The sequence below is a fragment of the Ornithorhynchus anatinus genome, chromosome 21 (assembly GCF_004115215.2).
Source record: "Ornithorhynchus anatinus isolate Pmale09 chromosome 21, mOrnAna1.pri.v4, whole genome shotgun sequence".
Taxonomy (NCBI): domain Eukaryota; kingdom Metazoa; phylum Chordata; class Mammalia; order Monotremata; family Ornithorhynchidae; genus Ornithorhynchus; species Ornithorhynchus anatinus.
In genome coordinates, this window is record NC_041748.1 from 22,213,548 (window position 1) to 22,239,512 (window position 25,965).

The following is a 25,965-nucleotide window of genomic DNA, read 5'->3' on the forward strand; positions in this document are numbered from 1 at the left end:
ACGGACCGGGACCCGTCGGCTCTTGCTCCCTCCCGAGCATCCCGTGCGGTCCCCCGCGCTCCGGGGGCGACCGATCCGTCGACGCTGGAGCTTCGTCCTCCAGACTCCCGAGGGGTTAATCCGGGGAGTCTTGATCGTCGTGCCGGCCTCGGGCGCCGAAGACTCCGCCCTGTTCCCACTGCCTCCGGGAGGCCGGATGGGGAAGGGGGGGGGGTCTCGACCCCGTAACCCCCGCCGAGGCGAGAAGCCCTCTCCGCTCGCCGGGAGACGGTCGTGACCGACTTGGTTATCGAGGAAACGCCCACGGGCCCCCTCACTGTCATCTGCAAGAACCCCCCTCCTCTCCCGCCGCAGGAGGACGTGTCGGGCGGGGGCCCGGGCTGAGCCAAGCGGGGTCGGCCGCCACGACGCCAGCCTTCCCTCCCCGGGGGGCTCCGGGCCCGCAGCCGCCCCGACACCCCTCGCCGCCTCCGCTCTGGCTCCCACGGAGGTCTCTCCTAAGCCAGCGCGGCAAGAGCTGGGGGGGGCCGGGGGGGGAGGGGGGGGGGAGGACGGGCCGGCCATCAGCACTCGAGGCCGCTCAGCCCCCTCCCCGAGCCGGCTTCCCGATGGCCACGTCCATCAGACTGCCTGCTGGGCTTAATAAGGCGGGAGGAGGGAAATTCGGGAAGAGGCCCGACGGTGGAAGGTTGGCCGCGTCTCTCCTCAATTAACGGTCTCTCGTTCGAACCGACTCCCCGGATGCAAACCCGGGATCCCCGAGGGCTCTGGGCTCCTCCCGGCCCCCGGCCCGCACGGGGATGCCGACGCGGAGGGCCGCCCCGCGTGAGAGGAAGGAGACCGAGATCCCGGGAAGGCCCTTCCAAGCTTCCCCGGCGAAACGAGGGACGCCTCGGTCCACCCGACTCAGTTGCCCGCTGTCGGTAAGCAGCCGGGGTGGGGGAGAGGGACCTGCGGGATTTTCGCCGGTGACGGTCAGGAGCCCAAACCTTCATTCCACCCGTCCCGTCCTACCGACCCCACGGTGACTGCCGGGGGGAAAAGAGGGCGAGCAGCTGCCGGCCGGGAGACGACTCCCTCGCGGCGGTTCCGGGGGTCGACGGATCCCCCCCCCCCACCCCCCCAAGGGTCGCGCCCCGAGGCTCGGCGGTCCGGCGCGGCCACGGTCTCGGATACCTGCTTCCTGGCCTTCTCCTCCCTGGCCTGGGCTTTCATCTGCTGGACTTCCAGCGAGTCCGCCTTCCTCCGCCTCATGAAGAGGTCGTGGTTCCCGATGCACAGCTGCAGAATCTACGACAACCCAAGGCGAAGGGGGAGGGGAGAGAGTCACCCCCGCGGTCCCCCCCGAGCTCCACCTGCGGACCGCTCCCCGACGGCTCGCCGACCCCGGTCTTCCGCCGGGAGGCGAGGCGGCCCGTTTCCGGCCGCCGGAGATCCATCCGAGCTGACGGGCGAAGAGGGACTTGGGGAAGGGTGACACGGGAAATGACCTCCACGGGCTTCATGCCGAGGGGGACCGGGAGGCCGTCCCGGGGGGACGCGGTGGCAGCGCGTTACGGAAAGGGACGACGGCCCGAACATCCCCCTCCCGCCCTTCTTTTTTTAACCCAACGCCCAACCCCTTAGTTCCAAATCTCCGGCTCCCACGGGATCCCCGAATTCGGGGGTTCGGGGAAGAACGGACCCCTCCGGGGCACCTCGCATCTCAACTAGGCCCGCTGCCCCGGCTCTTCGAAAGCTGCCGTGTCGGAGCACGGAAGCCGCCGGGTCTTCACTCACCAGCTTATTCACCCGGAGTTTGGAGGAGTTAAATTTGAAGACGTCGATCTTTTTGTCCAGCGGCTTGATGGTGAACTGAGGCGGGGCGGGGAGGGGTAGAGAGAAGCGAGAACCGTAAGCGCGGCGACCCGGGAGGAATCGGACGAGCCCGCGGGCCACCGCCAGGGCTCGGCCCCGCCGCCGCGCCCTAGCCGGCCCTCGTCGGAAGCGAGGGAGAGGCGCCGGTCCCCCGGGCCGGACACCCCCGGGTACCCGGAAGGAGGGATGGGCGGGGGGGGCGCCGGGCCGGGCCGAGAAGGTCCCGCGCCAGCGTACGTTGCCCCGGTCGGCTGGGCCGGCGGCCGGACCGGGGTGGGAGGGGATGCTAACTGAACTGAAGGATGGGGGGGGATGGAGGGAAGGCGGGGGGGTGGGGATGGAGAAATGGCGGCGATAGGGTCCCTGAGGTTCCGAAAAGGGGGGAAGGCGCCAGAGGACCCCATCCGGACAGGTCACCGGGTCACCAGATGGGCTGAAAAGTAAGCGGGAGCATCAGGGCGTACAGTCCCGGGGACGTGAAGATCTACGGAGACGTCTCACCTCCCACCCGCCTTGGTGGAAAAGGTCAGGCCTACGAACACCGGGGAGACGAGAGGAAGTGGGAGCATCGAGATCGCACGCTCCCGGGAACATCGAGATCTCTGATCTATCTGTTGCCAGCGCGCACGCTCGCGCGCACACGCACACAGGCCGTCTCTCTCTCTCTCGCCCGTCCCTTGGTTGAGAAACTCAGGCCCACAAACGCCAGCGAGAAGAGAGCGAGTGGGAGAATCGAGATCACACGCTCACAGAAACATCGAGGTCTATCAGTCTCTCTCTCTCTCTCTCTCTCTCTCACACACACACACAACACATACCCACACTGTCTCTCCCTCCCTCCCCCGCTCGGAAAAAGGTCAGGGCTAGAAACACCAGAGAGGAGAGGGAATCTGCGGGAGAATCGATATCACACGCTCACGTCAAGATGCAGCCGACACACGTTCACGTACGCGCGCCCGCCCCTTGCCGATAAATCTCCCCCGGGGGCCACGTTCTCGGCGGTTACGAGGATACGTCCTCTGCCCGGCCAGAGATCAGAAGAACTGAGATGGCAGACGCCCCCGCCCCGGCCTTCCGTCCGGTCGATCGACAGGCCCGACCGAGGACTCGGGAAGCTGGGGCCGTATTTGCTTCTTCTCCCTCTCTCAACGCCGGCCGGGAACTGACTGGGAGCAGCGGAGGTGGGGGAAAACTCCGGTCGCCTCGCCAAGGAGCCCTAAGGCAACCGGCTGGGTCCTCGGCGCGGATGCATCCGTTCCCGCGGCCCAGTCCCGCGCGGAACCGCCACGGCCGCTCACCGCTGCTTCCCGTCCGTCTCATTACCCGGATCATCGCTGGGAGGGAGTCGGGGGGCTTCTCCCCCCGGGGGCTGGGCCACCGGAGCTTCACCGGGTCAGGTCTCCCCGAGGAAGACCCGCTCCCCACTCGGGTCCTTTGAGCGACGGAGCGTTCAGGGAGCCTCGGGCACAAGGACCCGCCGAGGGGCCCGACGCCGGAGAACAAAGGCGGGGGGGGGGGTCGGGCGGGGGCGGGGAGGGGGTGGCCCGCTGCCGACCGCCTTCCCGCGGACCTCCTCCCCGGAGGACCTCCTAACCGGGACATCCGGGTCCGGCCGGCGGCCCCGGCGCTCCCACGTTCTCCAAAACCGGGTTTTCTCGACCGAGACGTTCAGTCGGTCCCAGGGTGGCGCGGCCTGAGGGTCGGGGGGGGGCGACCGGGGGGGGGGGGTCTCGCGCTCGGCTCCTCGCGGCGGTTTAAGGGCAGGAAATCCAACCGGGGTCGGGGGAGGGGTCGGCGGTTTGACGGGCCGAAGTCTTGCCCCCGCTCTAAACTCTCCCACGGGAGGGGAGGACGGGAAGAAGTTACCCCCCCCGCCCCCCGGGACGGCGGGGCCGGGCCCCGCCCGTATAAAGCCCGGCATCCCGGGCGTTAGAGCCCGCTCGGGGTGGCCCGGCCCTCGGCCGCCACGGAGGTCGCCTCCCGAGCGGGCCCGCGCCCGAAACGCGGTCGGGGCCTCCCCCCGGAGGTCGCCGCCGTCACGCCGAGAGAAACCTTCCTCCGTGGCGCCCGGCGGAGTCCGGCCCCCGAGACGGGCTTGGGGACCCCGAGGCCGGCCGCTCTGGGGCTCGGTGAGGGACGGCGGATCCGCTCTTGCGGACAAAAACGGACACCCCCGCCGGGGAAGGGCCCCGGGCGGGCCGACCGAAGGGTCCCACGAGCCCCGGGGCGGGGGCCTCCGCGGGCGCCTCGGCCGGGAGGACGCAAGGGAGCCGCGCCCGCCGACCGGCCCGGGGATGCCTCCCGCGGGCCCCGCCCCCCCCGCGTCCCCGGCCCGGCCCCGTACCTCCTTGTCGCTGTAAGAGATGTTCCGGATCTCATTCCACGGGAAGGAGATTTTGGGGGTCAGTCGGTTCTCGGGGTCGTAGATGTGGAGTCCCAGAGCGTCCACCCCGAGCAGCAGTTCCGTGCCCTTCTTATTCTGAAAAGTCCCGCGGGGAAGACGGGCCCGTCAGCTCCGGCTCGGCGGGGGAGGATGCCCGGCGGAGCCGTTGCGGAGAGGATTCCGGGCCGCGGGGTCGACGAGGCCTCATCCGGTACTGTCGCGGTGAGGGCGTCTGTCGAACGCTCTTCCCGGGCGGGGACGGTATTAATCGTCACGATGGCATCTGTTGAGCGCCTACTACGCGCCGAGCGCTGTTCTGAGCGCCGGGGGGGGATGCGAGGCGATCAGGTCGGCCCACGTGGGGCTCGCGGTCTTCGTCCCCCCCTCTACAGACGAGGGAACCGAGGCCCAGAGGAGTGCAGCGACTCGCCCCAGGTCACCCGGCTGACAGGCGGCGGAGCCGGGATTCGAACCCATGACCCCGGCCTCCCGGGCCCGGGCTCGTTCCGCCCAGCCACGCTGCTCCCCGGTATTCCCCCGACCCTGTTGGATTTGTTCTTTCCCGCGCGTTTAGTACGCTGCTCCATGAACACCACCGACTAAGAGGACTTAATAACGGCAGTATCATAAATCATAACGCTCGTATTCACGACACGATTACAACAGTACCGTGACAGTGTCGCAACAAGTACGACGTTACGGTCGGAATGACGATAGTATGCCGTTAAGCACTTCCTACGCGTTAACCACTGGCCCGAGCGCCGCGGAAGACACGGGTCGAGCGGGGGAAGCGGCGTGGGTCGGCGGAAAGAGCCCGGGCTTCGGAGTCGGAGGTCACGGGTTCGGCTCCCGGCTCCGCCACTCGGCAGCTGCGTGGCCGTGGGCGAGTCGCTTCGCTTCTCTGGGCCTCGGTTCCCGCGTCTGGGAAACGGGGATTGACCGGGAGCCTCACGTGGGACGACCCCATGACCCCGTATCTCCCCCGGCGCTACAGGCCGGCGCTCTGCACACAGTAAGCGCTTAACGAATACCGACATCGTTATTATCGGGTCGGACGCGGTCCCCGTCCCACACGGGGTTCACACTCTTCGTCAGCGTGGCTCAGTGGGTAGAGCCCGGGCTTGGGAGTCAGAGGTCGCGGGTTCTAACCCCGGCTCCGCCGCCCGTCAGCCGGGTGATCTCGGGCGAGTCCCCTCACTTCCCTGGGTCTCGGTCCCCTCGTCCGTAAAATGGGGATGAAGAGCGTGAGCCCCACGTGGGACAACCTGATTACCCTGTATCCCCCCCCCCGCCCCCCCCCCAGCGTTCAGAACAGCGCTTGGCACACAGTAAGCGCTTAACAGACGCCATCGTCGTCATCATCAATCCCCATTTTCCAGACGAGGTCACTGAGGCCCAGAGAAGTGAAGCGACCCGCCCGAGGTCACACGGCGGAGACGCGGCGGGGCCGGGACGAGAACCCGGGTCCTTCCGACTCCCGGGCCCGCGCTCTACCCACCGAGCCGCGCTGCCTTCCCGGGCGCGGTGAGGTCGGCTCGACCCGGCGGACGGTCCGTCTGGGCGGAAGGGCGATCGGCTCCCCGGTAACGGACTAATCCTCCGCCCCAAACGAACCCGTGATTTATAGAAGGGCGGCTTCCCCGGCCTCTGGGGCAAACGCGTCTCGGGGAGGCGAGGGCGGGGGCGCTCCCCTGTGGACCGAGATCTCGGAGACGAAGAAATAATGGCGCGTTCCACTCCAGACGCGCCAGCCGGGCGCCGGTCCCCCAAGTCGCAGCCCGACACTTAATTACCTCCCGTCCGATTGGAGTCCGGAAATAGAGACCCAAGCCGGGAAGACCGCCCCCTCGTCGCTTCCCGCTTTCATTCCTCGGCCCGTCTCGTCGGCCGCCCCCCCCGCCGACCCACCCCGGGGGGAGGGCGCTCACCCGGATCGCGAAGTAATTCACGCCGTACATCTCCAGGTCCTGGGCTATCTTCAGGTACTCCATCTCGGCTTCGTCTCTGTCGGGGGGGAAAGGAGGCCGGTGGGCACGGCGGCTTCCGCGGAGAGACGAAGGGCCCGCCGGACGCGGGGGAGGGAGCCGCTCCGGCAGGCGGTGCCCGCGGGCGGCCCGGGGGGCCCCTCGCCGGGCGGGGGCGGGCCGCGGGAGCCTCGGTCGCTCGCCGCCGGTCCTCCGCGACGGCTCCGGCGCCTCCCGCCGCCACCCTCCCGAGCGAGGGGACTCCCCCCAGCGGGCTCCTCCGGGGGCTTCGGAGTCCCCCTTCTCCGCCCCGTCGGCCCCTTCCCGCCCCCGGCCCCGACTCGGGGGGGCCCGCGGGGGGCCCGGGAGCCGGACGGCCCTCCGCCGAGCCGCCGGCGGGTCCCGGGAAGCGCCGCTTCGCCTCCGTTTCCTACCCGGGCGCTTCGGCCCCCCCCCCCCCCCCCCCGGCCGCCCCCTTCCCGAATTCGCCCCCGGCCCCGCCCCGGCGAGGGTGGAACGGAGCGGGCCGGTGCGCTCTCTGCGCCGAGGGAGACTCACCTGGCTCTGCCTCGATGTTCTGCGTACCAGGCAGTTATCCTCTCCTCCCACATCTCTGGGGTCATCTGGTAAAGGTTGATCACCTGCAGGACGCCCGCGCCCATTAGCCTCCGCAGATCCGCCACCGGCCCCTCCGAATCGCCCTCCGTTACCCGGGCGATGGGCGAGGGGGCAGATTCTCGCCCTCGGACCCACGGCTCCCTACCGGCCCGGCCCTGCTGCACGGGCTCCGAATCCCCCGCCCGCCCGGCCGCTCTCAGATCCGCACGGATTCCCGCGCCCTGCCAGGAGATGAATGACGTGCGACCGGGAAGCCGCTGATCAACCACCGCTCGCTCCGTCGCCGGAGGCCCGGCGCCGCCTCGCCGTCCCTAACCTGACGTCGGGCGGCCGGCGGAGGCAAACGGCTGCCCTGCCGTCGAGCGAGCGTGACCTCTCCGCGCGGCGCATTCCGGAGCCTCGCTCGGGGAGACGGAGGAACGGATCACGCGCTAGTTTCCAAGCGCCTCCCCGGGCGTCGGATGCTCCGGGAGGGGCGCCGGTCCTCCGACCGCGTCTCCGGCGACCGGGTCCCCGACCCCTACGGAACGCCCCCGTGGGCCCGGCCCAGTGCTCGGCCCAGAGCGGGGGTTCTCCGGGTCGCCGCCGCCGGTGAGCGCCGCGAGGGCGGGCCTCGCGCCCCCCCGACCCTCGCCGTCTCCTCCCGGGCACTCGAAGCGGTCCTCGGCACGCGGCGGGCACCCGGGAACGGACGCGCCGATGGAGCCGATGGTCTTCAATGATAACGCTGCCATCTGTTGAGCGCTTACTACGTGCAGGGCACCGTTCGGAGCGCCGGGGGAGACACGGGGCGATCGGGTCGTCCCACGGGAGGCTCACGGCCTCGATCCCCATTTGACGGATGAGGGAACTGAGGTGCAGAGGAGTCGGGTGACTCGCCCGCGGTCACGCGGCTGACGGGGGGAGCGGGAGCTCCCGGCGGGCGGGGAACGCGTCTGCCCACCGGGGCGTCGTCCTCTCCCGAGCGCTTAGTACAGCGCTCTGCCCCCCGTTAAGCGGTCCTTTAATGCCGTCGATGGATGCGTCACACCCCCTCAGGGAGGGCGACGTCGACGGAGGGGGCCGGGTAATAATGACGTCGGTACTGGTTAAGCGCCTGCTGGGCGCCGAGCGCCGTTCTAAGCGCCGGGCTGGACGCGGGGCGATCGGGTCGTCCCACGGGAGGCTCACGGTCAATCCCCGTTTTACGGATGAGGGAACGGAGGCCCAGAGAAGTGAAGTGACTCGCCCGCGGTCACACAGCTGACAGAGTAAGGCACGGGGCCCGGCGGCCACCAAGGGTTCCCGTCCTCCGTAAGGGAATCACCTTTCTACCGGAGGGCCACTTTAAGCACGGTCTGGGGGGAGGGGGTCGGTCCCCGCGTAACCTCCGGGGTCCCCCTGAAGTTTCGGGACTCAGCCCCCCGATCCCGCAGAGCGGGTCTCCACCCCGACCTGCGCCTCCCGTCTCCGAAGAGCGGGTCTCCGGGCGAGGGGGCCCCCGTCCCCATCTTCCTTTTGCCCCCGCCCCCCCGTGGGGATCCTCCCCTCCGCTCCGCAGCCCCTCACCCTTTTCGGGAGCAGCTCCTCTTGGGCCAGGAACCCTCGCTTGTGGACGGATGGGTCGTAGTCGCCGTACTGGAGAAGAAAAGAAGGGGCGGGAGGAGGAAGACGGACGCCGTGAGCTTCGGCCGACACCAGCGCGGCGCTCCTAGCCCGGACGTCCGATCCCGTGATGTATCTCTCCATTTCCTTTTCTATTTATATTACTTCCCGTCTCCCCCTCGCGACCGAGCCGGCGGCGAGGAATGGGTCTGTCCGTCGTGAAAGCGCGCTCTCCCGAGCGCCCGGTACCCGCCGTGAGCGCACGACAAATACGACGGAACGGACGTACCGGACGAAGGCGCTGCCGCTCCGCTTCGCCCCGTCCCGGGCCCCGGGAGCAAATCCCCGCCCCGCGGTCACTTAAAACCGTGGAGAGCTGCGCTCTCGGGGCGGGCCTGCCGCGTCCCCTCTCAACCGCGGTAGCGGTCGTAAGGCGTTCATTACGGGCCGGGCGCTGGAGCGGATACGAGGTGATCGCGTCGGGCACGTTCCCCGTCCCGCGTAGAGACTCGGTCCGAATCCCCGCTTTCCAGATGAGGCGAGGGGCCCAGGGAAGTGAAGCCGGTTGCCCGAGCTCGCACGGCGGACGGGCGGGTGGGGTCGGGATTCGAACCCAGGTCCCTCCGACTCTACCCCCGGGGCCATGCCGCTTCTCTACGAAGGCCCGCCTCGTCCGGGAGGGCTCCCCCGCCTGACCCACAACCCCACAGTCGAGCCGACCCGAGAAGTCCCCCCGAGCCCTTACGTGATAACAACGTTGGCATCCGGGAGGGGAAGCGGCGCGGCTCGGTGGCCGGAGCCCGGGCCCGGGGGTCCGAGGTCACGGGTTCGACTCCCGGCCCCGCCGCTCGCCCGCTGTGCGACTGCGGGCGAGTCACTTCGCTTCGCTGGGCCCCGGTTCCCCCATCGGGAAAACGGGGGTGAAGACCGCGAGCCTCGCGCGGGACGACCTGATCGGCCCGCACCTCCCCCGGCCGCTCGGCACACGGTAAGCGCTTAACAGACACCAACGTTATTATTGTTACTATGAGCCGAGCGCCCTTCCGAGCGCCGGGGGGAGATGCGGGGCGACCAGGTCGCCCCGCGCGAGGGTCGCGGTCTTCACCCCCGTTCTACAGACGAGGGAACCGAGGCACCGGGAAGTGAAGTGACTCGCCCGGGGTCACACAGCTGACGGGTGGCGGGCCCGGGATTTGATTCTCTTTCTGCGTTTACCTCAACACGCCGTTCTTTATTCCCCCGTTCTTCTGGACGGACTCTGGGCTCCTACAACTTCCTCTTCTGCCCTTAGGCTTCCTCTCCTCCCGTATTGTGGAAATCATCTTGCCCGTGGGCCCGCGCCGTTAGACAGGCGGCCCCCGGGGAGCGGCCACCGTCTGCCCGGCCTCTGCCCGTTCTCGTTCGTTCGTCAGTATGTACCGAGCGCTTACTACGCGCGCAGCGCGGCGTGGCTCGGTGGAAAGAGCCGGGGCTTTGGAGCCGGAGGTCGCGGGTTCGAATCCCGGCCCGGCCACCCGTGGGCTGGGCGACTCCGGGCGAGTCACTTCACTTCCCTGTGCCTCAGCGACCTCGTCTGGGAAACGGGGACGAAGACCGTGAGCCCCACGTGGGACCACCCGATTCCCCCCGTGTCTCCCCCGGCGCTCGGAACAGTGCTCGGCCCACAGTGCGCGCTTAACGGATACCAACGTTATCACTGTTATTACAGATCGGTAACGGATAGAGACCGGTGGTATTTACTGAGCGCTTCCTAGGTGCGGGGCACTGCCGGTTGAGGGCTTACTGGGCGGCCGGTTGCGGACCGGACGCCCGGGAGAGTACAACGTAGCCGTGCTGGCGGACGCCTTCTACGTGCTGGTTAGGCGCCTGACCGTGAGAAGCAGCGGGGCTCAGTGGGAAGAGCCCGGGCTTCGGAGTCCGAGATCACGGGTTCGAATCCCAGCTCTGCCGCTTCAAGAGTGTTCTCATTTATTCAGCGGTATTTATTGAGCGCTCGCTATGTGCAGAGCACCGGACTAAGCGCTTGGAACGAACCGGTCGGCACCAGATGGGGACGGTCCCTGCCGTCCGACGGGCTTACGGTCTAATCAGCCGTGTGCCTTTGGGCAAGTCACTTCACTTCCCTGTGCCTCGGTGACCTCATCTGGCAAACGGGGATGAAGAGCGGGAGCCCCCCGTGGGACGACCCGATTCCCCCGGGTCTCCCGCAGCGCTCAGAACGGTGCTCTGCACTCGGTAAGCGCTTAACAGATACCGACGTTATCATTACGTGCCAGACGCCGTGCTGAGCACCGGGTGGATACGAGCTGAGCGGCTGGAAACGGTCTCTGTCCCCCGTGGGACTCGCAGTCTCAAGATGAGGCGACTGAGGCCCGGGGAGGGGAAGTGACTTCCCCGAGGTCACGCCGCGGACAAACGGCAGAGCTGGGATTAGAACCCGTGACCTTGTGTACTGAGCGCTCGGGCGAGGACGCCATCGCAACGGGCGGCTCCGTTCCCCGCCGAGAGTCTAGGGCACGGTGCTCGGGGCTCAGCGCTCGATCGATCCCGCGGGGGATCCGACGGATCCCGAGGCCAGACGTGAATACGGCCAGGTCGCCGGCCGGGCCCGGGAACGCCCAGCCCGGCGTTGCGGCTCCGGGCCGCCGGGCTAATGAGGATGACCGAACTCCCCGGGAGAGACGTCGACCGGGTCATCCAGGGAGGCGGACAGCAGCTGCCAAAATACGAGCTCGGGAATCACAAGAGTGAGGAAGACGGGCGCGAGCAACGCGGGGAAGGATTTTCACCTCGATCCCCGGGAGGCCGCTACCGGAATCGAGAGGGTAGCCCGTCGGGCCGTTGCGTGGCGGGGGCCGGGGGGCTCGTAGAAGCCCCCGGCCTCTCGGCCTCGGTGCCGTTCGGGAGCCCGGGTTCTAGGAGGGCTGGGTTTAGGAGCCGGGTGGCTAACGGCTTTCTCCCGAGCACCTGGAAGGCCCCTACGCCGGTGCCAACGTGACCGGAATCTCCTCTCGGCGAACAAATAACCCAAGGGGGGGGGGGGGGGGGGGCGGACCGATTCTCCCGAGCGTTTCAGCCGGCCCGGGCGGGGGAGGGGGTGGGCTACGGCTTCTGTTCCTTCCCTCGGAGGAGCCGATGGTGGAAATTTACTCCGCAGTCAAAACATCCTGCTTTTCGCCCGGGGAATTCGACAGGCCGGCGAGCGGACGCGGGGTAGGATCGCGAATCGAAGACGGCCTCTCGGCGACGGGGGCTCGGCCCCGTCTTCTCCGCCCCGGGCTCGAGGAAGCCGGCGGGGGCTTCCGCTCGCCCGACGGGACTCCTCCAGACCGTAAGCCCTCGGCCCGGAAATCCGGAACGGGGACCGGGGCTCCGGGAACGGCCGCGCTGCTGAGCGTTGAGCGCGGCCCTCTCCGCACGGGCAGCACACGATGAAGACGACCGAATGACTGAGTGGAGCCAACCGCTCGACTGAGACCGGAGTCGGTCGGTGGTATTTGCTGAGCGCTCGCTATGCGTGCGGAGCACTGCATTGAGCGCTCGCGAGGGGACAACGGAACGATAAACGGACGCACTCCCCGCCCGCGACGGGCTTACGCTCCCGAGGGGGAGGAAACCCCGAGGGATCACCGTCCATCCCGCCCCCCGACCTGGTTTCCAAAACGCAGCCCAGACCTTTCCCCAGCCCTTGGGACGTTTTCCCCCTCCTAAAATAATACTTAGCAACAACCGTGGCATCTGTTAAGCGCTCGCTACGTGCCAGGCGCCGTACCGGGGGCCGGGGCGGAGACGAGCAGATCGGGTCGGACTCGGTCCCCGTCCCGCACGGGGCTCGGTCTTCACCCGTTCTCAATTAATAGAGAAGCGGCGCGGCTCCGTGGAAAGAGCACGGGTTTGGAAGTCACAGGGCACGGGTCCTAACCCCAGCTCCGCCACTTGTCCGCTGTGTGACTCGGGGCGAGTCGCCTCACTTCTCTGTGCCTCGGTCCCCTCATCTGTAAAATGGGGATTAAGACCGTGAGCCCCACGCGGGACAACCTCATCACCTCGTATCGACCCCGGCGCTTAGAACAGTGCTTTGCACGTAGTGAGCGCTCTACCCATACCGTAGTCGCTATTATTATTAATCCCCACGTAACCGACGAGGTCCCGGAGACACAGGGAGGTGAAGTGAGTTGCCCGAGGTCACACGGCAGCCGAAGGGCAGAGCCGGGATTAAGACCCGGCTCCTTCTGACTCCCAGGCCCGGGTTCTATCCGCCGGGCCGGGCCGCCTCTCCCCTACGGTCTTCCCAGCTTTGCCCACACCGGGTTCGGGAAACTTTTTCTGAGGGCCTCGGGGGCACGGAGGAGAGTCCCGGAAGGCCCCGTTTGCCCAGGCGGGCACCGAGGCACGTTCGGGCGGGCGGCGCACACTCCCCGGGCGGACCGCCTACCTCATCACCCCCAGCGGCGGGGCCTAGTGCGAGGAGCCCGGGGCCTGGGAGGTGGGGGACCTGGGTTCCGATCCCGCCCCCGCCTCGTGTCGGCCGGGTGACCCCGGGCAAGTCACCTGGCTCCTCCGGGCCGCGGCGACCTCATCTGTGAAATGAGGATTAAGACCGTGAGCCCCACGTGGGGCAGGGCCTGTTCCCCACCCGCTCACTCTGCACCTACCCCGGCGCTCGGAACGGTGACTGGCACGTAGTGAGCGCTTAACACGTACCGTGTTAAAAAAGGAAATAACACGAAAGCGGCCGACCTCTCAATGACGCGGACGGTACCAGGCTGCAGGGGATCAAGGCGCTTGCCCGCCTGGGGCAAGGGAGCTGAGGCTTTAAGGCGACAAGAAGAACGGGGAGGCGTTTTTTAAAAGAAGATACAGGGGATGGGGAAATGAGAATAATTACAGCCCTCCGGACTGGGAGCGCGCCGCGGGCAAGGGAACGGGTCTGTGAAACGGTACCCTCCCAGGTGTTTATTACAGCGCTCAGCACCCAGTAAGCGCTCACCAAATTCGACTGATGGAATAATCCCGGTACCGTACAAGTGCTTACTATGTGCCCGGCGCCGTTCCGAGAGCGGGGCAGATGCAAGTCGATCGTTTCGGACACGGTCCCTGTCCCCCCGCGGGGCGCGAAGTGCGAGGGACGGCAGGGAGTGAATCCCCATTTGGCAGATGAGGAAACTGAGGCCCAGAGAAGCGAAGCGACTGGCCCGCGGGCACCCAGCAGTCGGCGGGTGGAGCAGGGATGAGAACCCAGGGCCTCCCGCCCCCGGCCCCCCGTCTTCTCCACTACTCCTCGCTGCTTCTCGGCTAGAGGGAGAAACGGCGGGAAACCCGAAGAGGATTCTCTGGCGGCGGGGCCCGGGGCAGCTCGGCGGAGCTCCGGGGATTCAAACGGCAACCGGCGGCAGGCGCGCACGGAGATTCTCGCCGCGCCGACCGCGGCACCCGAGGGAGAAATCAATATCGGAGAAGCCAACGGATGAACGCGCATGAGCTTTAGGCGGGCCGGATTCGTCTGCGACGTGTGGGGCTTTCTGAAAGTGCCGAGCCCGGAAGCAGTCGTCGCCCTTATTAAGGATCCAGCATCTATAATACACGAAAAGCTTCTCTCTTCGAGAAAGGCCGGAGGTTGGCTTGTCAGAAAATCTGCTTCTGCCCTCCCGCCCCCACTGGCTCGGGAAGGGCTCGCCTGAATTTTCCCTCGAATTCTTCGAAGGATTTATTGCAGGGGAGTGGACGACTGCAGGATCGGATGCGGAATGAAAATGTCAGCCCGTCGCACCTGTATCAACTACGCGACCCCCTCCGCCCGGGGAGGTCGTCGGACCGGACGGCCGGGGAAGCGGCGTGGCCTACGGGAGGGAGCCCGGGCCTGGGAGCCGGAGGCTCCGGGTTCCGATTCCGCCACCTCCCGGCCGCGTGACCTCGAGCGAGGTACTTCCCTTTTCTGGACCCTCGTTTCCTCGTCTGTAAAATGGGGATTGAACAGCTGCTCTCCCTCCTACCCGGGCGGCGAGAGCTGTCCGGGACAGGGACCGTGTCCGACCTGATCGGCCTTTATCTGTCATCGTTACCATGGTCTCTGTCGGCACCTACCGTGCGTCCAACACCGTGCCGAAGAGCTGGGGCAGAGACAAGCTCATCGGGTTGGACGCCGTCCCTGCCCCACGCAGGGCTCACAGCCCAGGGTACTTAATCCCCGTTTCGCAGCTGAGGAAACTGAGGGCCGGAGAAGTGAAGCGACTGGCCCCAGGGCACACAGGAAGCAACTGGCAGACCCTACACTGGTTGGCAGAAGGTGCTTAATAATAATATTGGCATCCGCTAAGCGCTTACCGTGGGCCGGGCACTCTTCTAAGCGCTGGGGTAGATACGGGGGAATCAGGTCGTCCCCCCGTGGGGCTCACGGTCTTCATCCCCATTTTACAGATGAGGGAACTGAGGCCCAGAGAAGGGAAGTGACTTCTCACAGCTGACAGGTGGCGGGGCCGGGACCCACGACCTCCGATTCCTAAGCCCGGGCTCTCTCCACCGAGCGCGCCACAGTGACTGTTGTTATTATTAATAGTCATATATTTTAGCCCTCCCCATCCTCGGAGCTCTCCTGAAGCCCGAACTCCGCTGGAAAGCCCAGAGATCAGTTCCAAATAATGAATTCATCCAGGATTAATCCCCCCCTCCCCCTCTCACGACGGTCATATACCGGCCACCGACGTCTGCGGCACTCAGACCCACCCAGACACTTCTGAACACGTCCACTGACGCGCTCCGCTATCTGCGGACTCGGTCGTCCCGGGTAAGCTATTCCTTCTTCACGCCCCACGGCGGATGGTCGGCGGCGCCTACGGGCCGGGGGCCGCGTCGTCTGCCTCCACCGGGCCTTCCCCAGCGTTTAGGACGGCGCCCCGCGCCCGGCCGGCGCTCGACGCGTACTCTCGGAGGCCCGGACCGACGGCAGATTACCCGGCGGCGAGGCCGCGGATTCAACCGCACGAATAAGAGCTTCCGCCCCTTCCGAAAGCCGATCGGGAGGCGCGGAGGGAAAAGCGGGCGAGAGAGATGGGGAGGGAAGAGTGAAGAAATTAAAAAAAAACCCAAACGTACTCGCTCAGTCAAGATAAAAGAGAAGTCCTCCTTGGAGGAAAAGCGCTCCCAGAATTAATGTGTGATTTCAGGCAGTGGCCTAGATCTGGGTATCCGAGAACGCCGGGGAATTAAGCCCGGCAGAGGGACTCCGGGTCATCCCGGGGGGCACCTCTCCCGTCTCATCACTCCGGGGCCACCTGGGCTTTGAGGGCGCGCAAGACCAACGGGGCCCGGAACCGAGACACGAGTTCTAGGCCTCCTTCTTAGGCCCCCCGCCCCCCAAAACGGAATACCCCCACGGTGCAGTGATGCTCTGCCTTTCCACTTCCTTCCCTCTCCACCCTCCCTGTTCTGAAACCCCCCCAGGGCAGCAGTGCCGTTCCTACTCCAACCCGGGCGCACGCTTCGCTCCTCTGACGTCAACCTACTCACTGGACGGCCATCGCGTCTCTCTGGCCGCCGACCTCTCGCCCTCGTCCCGTCTCTGGCCTGGAAGGCCCTCCCTCCTCACAGCAAATAATTCTTCGTCCCCGACTTCGGAGTCTCATTGGCGGCCCATCTCTGACCGAGCCCTCCTCTGCTCTTCTCCCTCTCCCTTCTCCGTCACCCCGACTTGCTCCCTCTATTCGTCCCCGTCCCCCCCCCGCCGGCCCCACGGCGCTTCGTCGCCGGTATCCGTTAAGCGCTTACAGTGCGCCGAGCACTGCTCTGAGCGCCGGGGCTGTCCCCCGCGGGGCTCGTAGTCTTAACCCCCATTTTACAGATGAGGTAACTGGGGCCCAGAGAAGCAGAGTGGCTTGCCCAAGGTCAGTCATCCATTCAGTAGCATTTATTGAGCGCTTACTATGGGCGGAGCACCGTACTAAGCCCTTGGAATGTACGAATGTCACACGGCGGCCAGGTGGCGGGGCCGGGATCAGAACCCACATCCTCTGACTCCCAGGCCCGTGCTCTTTCCACTAGGCCACGCCGCTTCCGGCGTACGGGGCAGAGCACCGCACTAGGCGCTCGGGAAAGGACGGCACGACGATGTCACGGCCCCGTTCCCTGCCCACGGTGAGCTTCCGGTCCAGAGGCCCGTGGTCTACCCGCCTGGCCCTTATTGTTCGTCTTTAGTTCCCGTCTCCTTCCACCAATCCCCGGCCACACCGAGCACAGCCCATTCGGTTCATCGGCAGAGCGTGGGGCGTCCAGAAAGCGTGCGATGACCCCAGGGGAGGACCCCCGTCGCCCCGGAGCCGGGCCGCTGGCCATGCCGGGCTCCCCCCGAGGAGAAGCCCGGCGCCTCGGCAGTCGGGCTCCCGGTTGAGACCAGGACGTCCGCGCACCGGACGGCGGCCGGCGGGGCCGGGCCACCCATCACCGTTACGGAGCCGCCGGCTACGACGGTTCTTTTCCCCTCCGGTTGGCACGTTTCGTCGTCCAAAGAGAATCGATCCAGAAAAGCACGTCGCTGTCCAAATGCCGTGTCTTTCTTTTCCCCTCCCTTTATGACGTTCCTCTTTTTTTCACGGTATCTGTTGAGGACCCGCCGTGTGCCAGAAACCGTACTCGGCAAATCGGGTTGGACAGAGGCCCCGGCCCACAAGGGATTCGGTCTCCATCTCGCGGGGAAGCGGGGCGACGCGCCGAAGGTCACGCGGCAGACGAGTGGCGGAACCGGGGTGAGAAGCCGGGTCCCTCTGCCCCCCGGGCAGTCGACGGGATTTACTGAGCGCTTACAGCGTGCAGAGCGCTGTACCCGAGCGCTCGGGAAAGGACGACGTAACGGTACAACGGCCCCGTTCCCTGCCCGCCCCGAGCTTCCGGTCTAGAGGCCGGTGGTCTCCCTCTGTCGGGGGCGGCTCGGCCCGGGCGGACGCGGCCGGCTCCGCTCGAGGTCACCCGACGGGTTATCGGCCTCCGTCTCCCGGCGGCGCGAACCTCGGGACCGTGGACGTTATCGAATGACCGATGGGGCCGGGCCGGCCCCGCCGACAGTCTCATTTTCCCCATCCGTCCCCGAGCCGGGTCGCCGTCCGGCTTCGACCGTCGGGGTCTCGGAAGCCGGCCCGCGCGGTCGGCCGCCCGGCCTAAGCCCGCGCGACCGCCCGCGCGTTCGTTTCACGCCCCGCCGCCCCGCGGAGGAGGTCTCGGGACTCAGGGTACGGAGCTCGGGAGACCGAGGGCCGGAAGGCCCTCCTATCTTGACCTTCTGGGACACCACCTCTGGCTCTGTGGGATTTGGGGAAGGGAGAGGAGGGAGGAGGAGGAGGAGGAGCAGAGAGAAGCAGGGTGGTTTGCAGTGGCTGCAGCGCGAGCCTGGGAGGCAGGAGGACCTGGGTTCTAATCCCAGCTCCGCCACAAGTCCGCCGGGTGACCTGGGGCAAGTCGCTTCATCGGGCCTCAGCTCCCTCATCTGTAAAATGGGGATAAAGACCGTGAGTCCCAGGTGGGGCGGGGAATGTGTCCAACCCCATTAGCTTGTAGCTACCCCAGTGTTTAATACGGTGCCTGGCACACAGTAAGCACTTAAATACCAAAAGAGGAGAGGAGAGGAGAGGAGAGGAGAGGAGAGGAGAGGAGAGGAGAGGAGAGGAGAGGAGAGGAGAGGAGAGGAGAGGAGAGGAGAGGAGAGGAGAGGAGAGGAGAGGAGAAGAGGAGAAGAGGAGAGGAGAGGAGAGGAGCGGAGCGGAGCGGAGCGGAGCGGAGCGGAGCGGAGAGGAGAGGAGAGGAGAGGAGAGGAGAGGAGAGGAGAGGAGAGGAGAGGAGAGGAGAGGAGAGGAGAGGAGAGGAGAGGAGAGGAGAGGAGAGGAGAGGAGAGGAGATAGCGAGAGGAGGAGAGGAGAGGAGAGGAGTTTGAACAGGACGCTAAGGGAAGACAGGGGAAGAGTGGGGCTGGCCGGTTTCACCAACTTGTATCATCACCTTAATAACAATAATACTAATGTTGGTATCTATTAAGCGCTTACTATGTGCAGAGCGATGTTCTAAGCGCTGGGGGAGTTCCAGCGTCATCGGGTCGTCCCACGTGAGGCTCACAGTTAATCTCCATTTTCCGGATGAGGGAACTGAGGCCCAGAGAAGTGAAGCGACTCGCCCGCAGTCACCCGGCTGACGAGTGGCAGGGCCGGGAGTCGAACCCGTGACCTCTGACTCCGAAGCCCGGGCCCTTTCCACTGAGCCACGCCGCTTCCCCGATTAATACTGTCATTGCTAATGGAATTGTGGTATTTACAAAGCACTTCCTATTTGCCAGGCGCTCTACTGAACGCTGGGGTGGACACAAGCTGATCCGGTTGGACACAGACCCCCCCCCCCCTTCAAAGGCGCAACCGAGGGAAGGCGTCGGATCCGCCCTTAGTGCTCCCGACCCGGGTTTCCCGGGGGCCCAGAGACGAACCGGCACCGCCACCGGGGTGAAGGAGGGCGTCACGACGCCCGGGCGGCACGGCGTGGGGGCGGAGGAGGGCCTCGCGACGTCCGGACCGCGTGGCCTCGCTTCATCTCACCGTGGTCAAGGAACGCGAGGCGGCGGCCCCGCTCGGGGCGGGTGGGTCGGGGCCGGGGGCTCCCCGCGGCCGGGGCGGCCACTCCGCGGGCCCGGTCCGGCCTGCCGGGCCCCTTCCGTCGCCGGGTCGGCCGCGGGCAGCCAGGAGAGGACCCCCTCGGGATCCGCGTTGGTCGACCGCCCCCTCTGGGCCTACCTTGGCCTGGACGGCGTACGAAGCCAGCAGCACCGACGCCTCGGGAGGGCAGTAGATCTTCTCCTCTAAAATCTGCTTCTTCACCTGAAAGGAGCGGCGAGAGAGACGTGAGCGGGACCCCCCGCGCAAGGCACCACGGGCGCGCCAGATGGCCGCGGCTCGTTCCGACGAGGACCGCCAAAGCCGCCCGCTGGTGCTTTCCTGGGGACAAAGGGCACGGTTCTTGCCGACGCACGCTCCGTCCGTCCGCCGAGAGGGGCCCCGGCTCTCGGAGGAGGCCGCTGGCGCGGACGATCTGCGCGAGAGGTCCCGGCCGGGCGAAGGAATAAAAAAAGTCGGGCGTCACGGAGGAACCCAGTCGTCGGGGTCGGATCGGCTCCGATCCCAGAGACGCCCTAGTGATCCCACCGGACCGGCCGCTGGCCCCGAAGCCCCGTCCCCGGGGGAAACGCGGGCTCGAAATCGTCGCGTACGCCACCCGGCTGAGATATGCCTTCTGAACGAATCGTCGTTTTCCATCCGTCCCCTCCGAGAAAACGGCGAGCCATAAAGCTCGATCGATTCGACTCTTAAATACACCCGAGTCGCGGGGGGATGCGATCCGCCCGGACTCTATTGTGGGGGGACGGCACGGACGCCCACGCGGGCAAGGGCACCACGCCTTTCCCTCCTGAAATGACGGCGCCCTAGCGCCGACACACGCTATTTACAAGCATTACGGGAGAGGCGATTATCTTCTCCCGCTCGTGTGTCAACAGGTAGTCAGACGCGAACCCCAGGGGGCTCCTGAGTGGGAAAGAAATAATAATGATTTTTTAAAAAAAGCGGAAGGACCCTCGTCGGAACGTGCCGTCTCTCCGTGCGAAGTCATTCCTCCGGGCTCGGACGCGGAGCCGGACCGGACTAAACCGGAAAGGGCGACCACGGCTAACGTTTCCCATTCGGAAGCCCGAGCGCCATCTGGCACCGTGGGGAGAGAAACCTAATCCGAGCAAGGTGCGTCTCTCACCTAAATCCGGCCGCGTCTTCGAGAACCCTTCGGCCGCTTAGAGATAAAATGGCCCGCTACCGAGAATCGGTATCGGTAGAAAAATTATGTACCCCGAGGACGACGGCAAGGACCCGGTCCCCAACTGTCTCTTAATTTGGGGGTGGGTTGCTTTTTTTTTTCTTTTTAACTGACAGAAAAATCTCGTCGGCTGAACGGAACGCTTCCCGAGAACGGCGATCCGCTGAGGGGACTGTTCAGTTCTGCTCTAATCACACGACAAGAGAAATGCCACGTTCCCATCTGGGAGACGCCGTACCCCCTCCCCCATCTCTCCCCGCCAGAGCTTGCGCTCTCCGCCTTTTCTCTCTCTCTCTCTCTCTCTGTCCCTCCCTTCCCCCCCATCCCTGACAGCTGGCACCTTCGGGCTTCCGAGACGAAGCAGCCCCCGTGCAAGTCATTGGTAACTAACCACGAAATCGGGCAAGGACTACGCCAAGGAGGAAAATCAGACTCCGGGCCGAAGAGGCACGTTTCCCTCCTCCCCCCGGCGCCCACCCCCCGTGACGTCGCCAGCCGACCCCGAACCCACGGCTGCGGGTTTCGCCACGGGTTACGGTCCGGGAGTCACCGAGGAGGCCCGAGCGCCTCACGGAGGGCCAAGGGGGGATCGGGATCCGGGCCGAGCTCCCTCGGGCCGCGGCCTCGGGGGCCTTCCCCGCCCGACCCCTCCGCGGCCCGGGTCGCGGGGACGGTCGGGCGTCCCGGGGGTCGAGGGGAAACGGACCCCGGCGGGGGGGGGGGGGGGGGGGGGGGTGCCTGGCGCGGCCGAGCGTACCTGCAAGAAGAAGAGGTGTTGGGTGATCTCCTGAACTAACTCCTCCTCGGCGTTCTCGGGATAGAATTTGGCCAGGAACTGAAAGGTGACGGGCTCTTCCTTTGACACGTCGTGATCCAGCACCTTCGGGGAGGACGAGCCGAAGAGGAGGAGGTCAGGCGCCCCCGGGGCCGCCGCCTCCCCTCCCCCGGTGGACCCCCGGGATTCCTCCGACCCGGGGCGGTGGCCGGGAGGGTCGCGCCCCGGCCCGCTGCCCCCGAAGGGTCGGGCTCCTGGTGGAAGTGACTGAAGTTCCTCCTGTGCTGCTTCGGCTCCGCCGAGATCACTCTTCCAGCGGGAGCCCGCTCCCCGACCCAACGAGGCCCGGGCCTCGAGGGGGTGCGGAGCACTGCGCCGAGCGCGGTGGACGGGGGCCCGGGGGAAGACACGGACGCCGGGGGGAACCCCCGGCTGCTCGACGGGACGGCGGGGCCTCCGGTGGACGCCCCGGGAAGCCGACTCGGCCGAGGCGGCTGGAACGAGGACACCTGCCCAGAGAGGACGGCCCCGGCCCGGGCCTCCCCGCCCCCCAAGGGTCAGGAAACCCCATCTCTTCATCTGGGGGCAGTGTGGCCGAACGGCTAGAGCCCTGGCCCCGGAGTCGGAAGGATCTGGGTTTTCACTCGGGCTCTGCCATCTCTCTGCCGCTGGGTGACCTCGGACAAGTCACTTCTTCTCTATCCCTCAGTTCCCTCCTCGGTAGAATGGGGATGAAGACTGTGAGCCCCGTGTCGGGTGGGTCCAGCCCGACTACCTCGTATCTACCCCAGAGCTTAAAACAGTGCCTGGCACATAGTAAGCGCTTACCAAGCACCATTAAAAAAAAACCCCACCTATATGTCATCTTCAATTGGAGTTTACATTTTGGGGCGACGCAAGCTCAAATTCCTCCTGAAAGTACGTGAGCTCGGACACGGTCTTTCGAACCACACATTCTTGAAAACATCCAAGAGGAAGAAGGGAAACCTCTAATGGCACTAATAATGGCATTCGTTAAGCACTTCCTACGTGTCGAGCACCGTACCAAGCGCGGGGGTATTCACAGGAAGATCGGGTCCTACCGTCTGAGGAGGAGGGAGAACAGGTACCGAATCCCCATTGTGCAGAGGAGGGAACTGAGGCCCAGAGAAGGGAAGCGACTGGCGCAAGGTTAGAACCCAGATCCTCCGACCCCCAGGCCACGCCGCCTCTCTACTCGGGCCCACCTTCTTGTCCATCTTCAGCCAGGCCACGGTGTCCTTGATGGTGTACTGCAGGCCGAAGAACCAGGTCTCCCGCAGGCCCAGGGTCCGGCACACCAGGTCGAACAGGTCCTTTCCCTTCCACTTCATCTGCGGCGGAGGGGACCGAGAGCAGGGGACGTCAGCACGAGAGGCGGCTTCGCGCTGCCCCTCCGGGCCGCCGCCCCCCCCGCCACCCCCCCCAGGAATGGAAGCTCGTCGTGGGCGGGGGATGTGTCTGTTTACTCTCCTGTTGCCCTCTTCCGGGAGCTCAGTCCAGTGCTCCGCACCCAGTAAGCGCTCAAGAAATACGACGGGACGAATAGGCACTCGGGAGAGGGCGAGACGGTGGAGTCGGCAGGTACGATCCCAGCCCACGGGGAACCGACGGGCTACGGGGGGGGAGAGGCAGCCGGCAGGACACGAAGCCCTTCCCACTGAGACCCCCTGCTGCCTCTCTGCCCCCCCCCCCTCCTCAGCTAAGCCCCCTTTCCCTCTGCTCCTCCCCTCAGCACTGTGCTCATTTGTCTAGATTTTTATTACCCTATCTATTTTGTGAATGAGGCGTCCATCCCCTTGATTCTACTTATCGCTATGAAGTCGTCTCGTTTTGGTCCGTCCGTCTCCCCCGATCAGGCCGTGAGCCCGTCGACGGGCACCGACTGCCTCTATCTGTTGCCCAACTGTGCATTCCAAGCGCTTAGCACAGTGCTCTGCACATAGTAAGCGCTCAATAAATACGCCTGAACGAATAAGACGATACCCGTCCCGCCCCGACTGGGAAAGACGGGCTCGCGACTCAGGCGGCTTTCGGCTCCCAACTCCCAACGGGTATCGGGCTTCCGTCTCCGATGCTTTCGGTGTCTGCGGGGAGGGCGCCGGCTCCGACACGCGAGCCGACGGCAACCGGATGGGATCTCCCCCCTTTCAACTACTTCCTCGGGGCGGGGGGGGGCACAGGGCCAAGCGCCCGGCCTTCCAACGAGTCCTCCGTCCGGGTTCTCATTTTTTTTTTTTTTTTAATGGTACCCGTTGTGCTAAGCACCCGGGCAGATCCAACCGAATCGGGTTAGACGCCGTCCCTGTCCTTCGTTCATTCGATCGCGTCTGTCGAGCCGCTCACCGTGTGCCCAGCACTGTACCGCTAATAATTACGGTATCTGTTAAGCGCTTACCGCGTCCTCTTCTAGGCACTGGGGTAGATACCAGACACCGCGTGGGGCTCACGGTCTTAACCCCCACCTTACAGACGAGGTAACCGAGGCCCCCATCAGTGAAGTGACTCGCCCCAAGTCGCACGGCCGATAAGTGGCGGAGCCGGGATTAGAACCCACGACCTCTGACTCCCAAGCCCGGGCTCTTTCCATTTCAGTCATTCAGGCGATTGGATTTATTGAGCGCTTACTGTGGGCAGGGCACCGTATTAAGCGTTCGGGAACTACGGTTCGGCAACAGAGAGAGAGAGAGAGAGAGAGAGAGACGATCCCTGCCCGACAACGGGCTCCCAGTCTAGAAGGGGGAGACTGTCATCGAAACAAGCAAACAGGCATCGATAGTATTGATATAAGTAAATAGAATTATAGATCTATACATGTTGAAACGAGTGAGCGGGCATAACGTAAGTAGAATTATAGACATGTACATCTATATACGTACGTATATAGATGTATAGATATAGATAGATATATAGATACACACACACACGTATACATACATATACAACATATACACACATGTATATACACATATACACACACACACACATATACATACACACAAACACACACACACACACATATACACACATACACACACACATATACATATACATACACACACACGCGTGTGGGTATGTATATATATGTATGTATTGTGTATATATAGTGCATATATAGTGCATAGTGTGTATGTGTATATATGTGTGTGTGTGTATTGTGTATATATAGTGCATATATAGTGCATATAGTGTGTTTGTGTGTATATATATAGTATATAGCATATACAGTATAGTGTGTATACATGTACAGTATATAGTGTATATAGTATATAATGTATATATTGTGTGTGTGTGTATATATAGCATACATATACACACATACACAAGTGCTGGGGGGTGTAATGAGTAAGTGGGCATTAACATAAACAGAATTATAGATATGTCCGTGTATATATATATTTATATACAGCGTGTGTATATGTATATGTGTGTGTGTATATAAATGTGTGTGTTTGCGTGTGTGTGTGCGTGTGTGTATATATACAAGTGCTGTGGGGCGGGGAGAGGGGGCGGGGGGAATGGAGCCAGTCGGGGTGCCGGGGGGAGGAGGGGGAGCCGAGGAGCTGTCCCACGTGAGGCTCGCAGACTTCATCCCCATTTTCCGGCCGAGGGGGCCGAGGCCCAGGGAAGCCGAGCGACTCGCCCGAGCGGACCGGGTCGGAGCCCCGGTCCCCCGACTCCCAGACCCGGGCTCTTTCCACTGGGCCGCGCTGCTTCTCTGCGGCCTCGGATCGCCCGGCGGGAGGCTCCTTCCCTGGCAGAGCGGCCCTTCCCGGAGAGCCCGCCAAGTGAAGGGTCTGACCCGGTCCGTTAACCTCACGAGCCGCGCCTCGTCTCCGGCCACGTCGGTCGACAGCCGGGGGGGGGGGGGGGGGGGGAGAGAAAGAAGAAGAGAAGTCCCGGACCCGCCCCCTGATGAAGGCAGGCGCGCCCACAGAACGGGTACCGTTTCGGAACGGGAATAACTGCTTCTCCGGCCGGATCCCGGGATAACGTCACGCTCGCCCCGAGAGTTTCCCCTTCTAATTATCGCCGCGGTCGGGCCAGCGCGAGGGGGAGGGGACTTGGTAAATCTCAGAATCGGAGTAAACCGCTAGCCGGACACCTACGTGACTGCCCGGGTTTGTTCCCTCTCTCCCTTCCTCTCGCGAGGCCCGTAGCGACGAGACCCGATCCCCCTTGGTTTCGTCGTCCCTGCTCTCTTCTTCGATCTCATTTCCGCCCGCGGGGCCCGACCCAGAACCTCGTCGCGCACAGACCCGATCCCGGCTTCGGCGCCGCGGTCTGGCAGACGCTGCCCTCGTGCGGGATCCGATTCCACGCTCACGGCCGAAGCCGAGGCTGCCGGTTTCCTAGACGGCGTCCGTCGAGTCCTTCCGCCGCGCTTACTGAGCGCTCGCGGCGCGCGGGGCGCTCTGCGCGGCGCCTCGGAGGGCCCGGCGCAACAGCGGACGGTGACGTCCCCCCGCCCGCCACGGGGCTCGCGGTCCGGAGTGCGGGAGACAGGCGTCGGTACAGAGAAATCAAATTACGGATATAATGCCTTCTACGTGCCGGGCATCGTACTAAGCAGCGGGGGAGACGCGAGGTGACGGGGCCGGATACGGTACGTGTCCCGCGTGGGGCTCGGTCTTAACACGCCCGTTTTTACAGATGCGGGGAGCGAGGGCGCGGGGAAGGGAAGTGGCTTGCCTAGGGTCACGCAGCGGCCCAGTGGCAGGGCCGGGATTAGAACCCAGGACCTCCGGACGCCCAAGCCGGCGTTCACTCCACCGGGCCGCTCTTCGGCTACGATCCCCCTGCTTCCTGCCCCGGGGGTCTGTTGATCAGAAGTGTGGCCGGGGGGGGCCGCCGTCCCTCTAGACCGTAAGCTCCCTGTGGGCGGGGAAACCCGGCTACCCCCGCCGTCCCGGCGTACTCTCCCGAGTGTTTAGTTC

At 65.2% G+C, this 25,965-nt stretch overlaps 1 protein-coding gene across 6 annotated transcripts in view; it reads right to left on the bottom strand.

The window, feature by feature from the left end:
* Nucleotides 1-25,965, bottom strand: part of NF2 (neurofibromin 2) — a 73,595-nt gene that overhangs the window by 15,800 nt on the left and 31,830 nt on the right. For all 6 annotated transcript variants that reach the window (XM_029048919.2, XM_029048920.2, XM_029048916.1 and 3 more), the window contains exons 2-10: nt 22,237-22,362; nt 20,993-21,115; nt 19,167-19,250; nt 8,371-8,439; nt 6,763-6,845; nt 6,169-6,244; nt 4,202-4,336; nt 1,780-1,854; nt 1,177-1,290 (exon numbers count right to left, since the gene is read on the bottom strand). In XM_029048919.2, the coding sequence (XP_028904752.1) occupies nt 1,177-1,290; nt 1,780-1,854; nt 4,202-4,336; nt 6,169-6,244; nt 6,763-6,845; nt 8,371-8,439; nt 19,167-19,250; nt 20,993-21,115; nt 22,237-22,362 (885 nt within the window). The remainder of the gene's footprint in view (nt 1-1,176; nt 1,291-1,779; nt 1,855-4,201; nt 4,337-6,168; nt 6,245-6,762; nt 6,846-8,370; nt 8,440-19,166; nt 19,251-20,992; nt 21,116-22,236; nt 22,363-25,965) is intronic.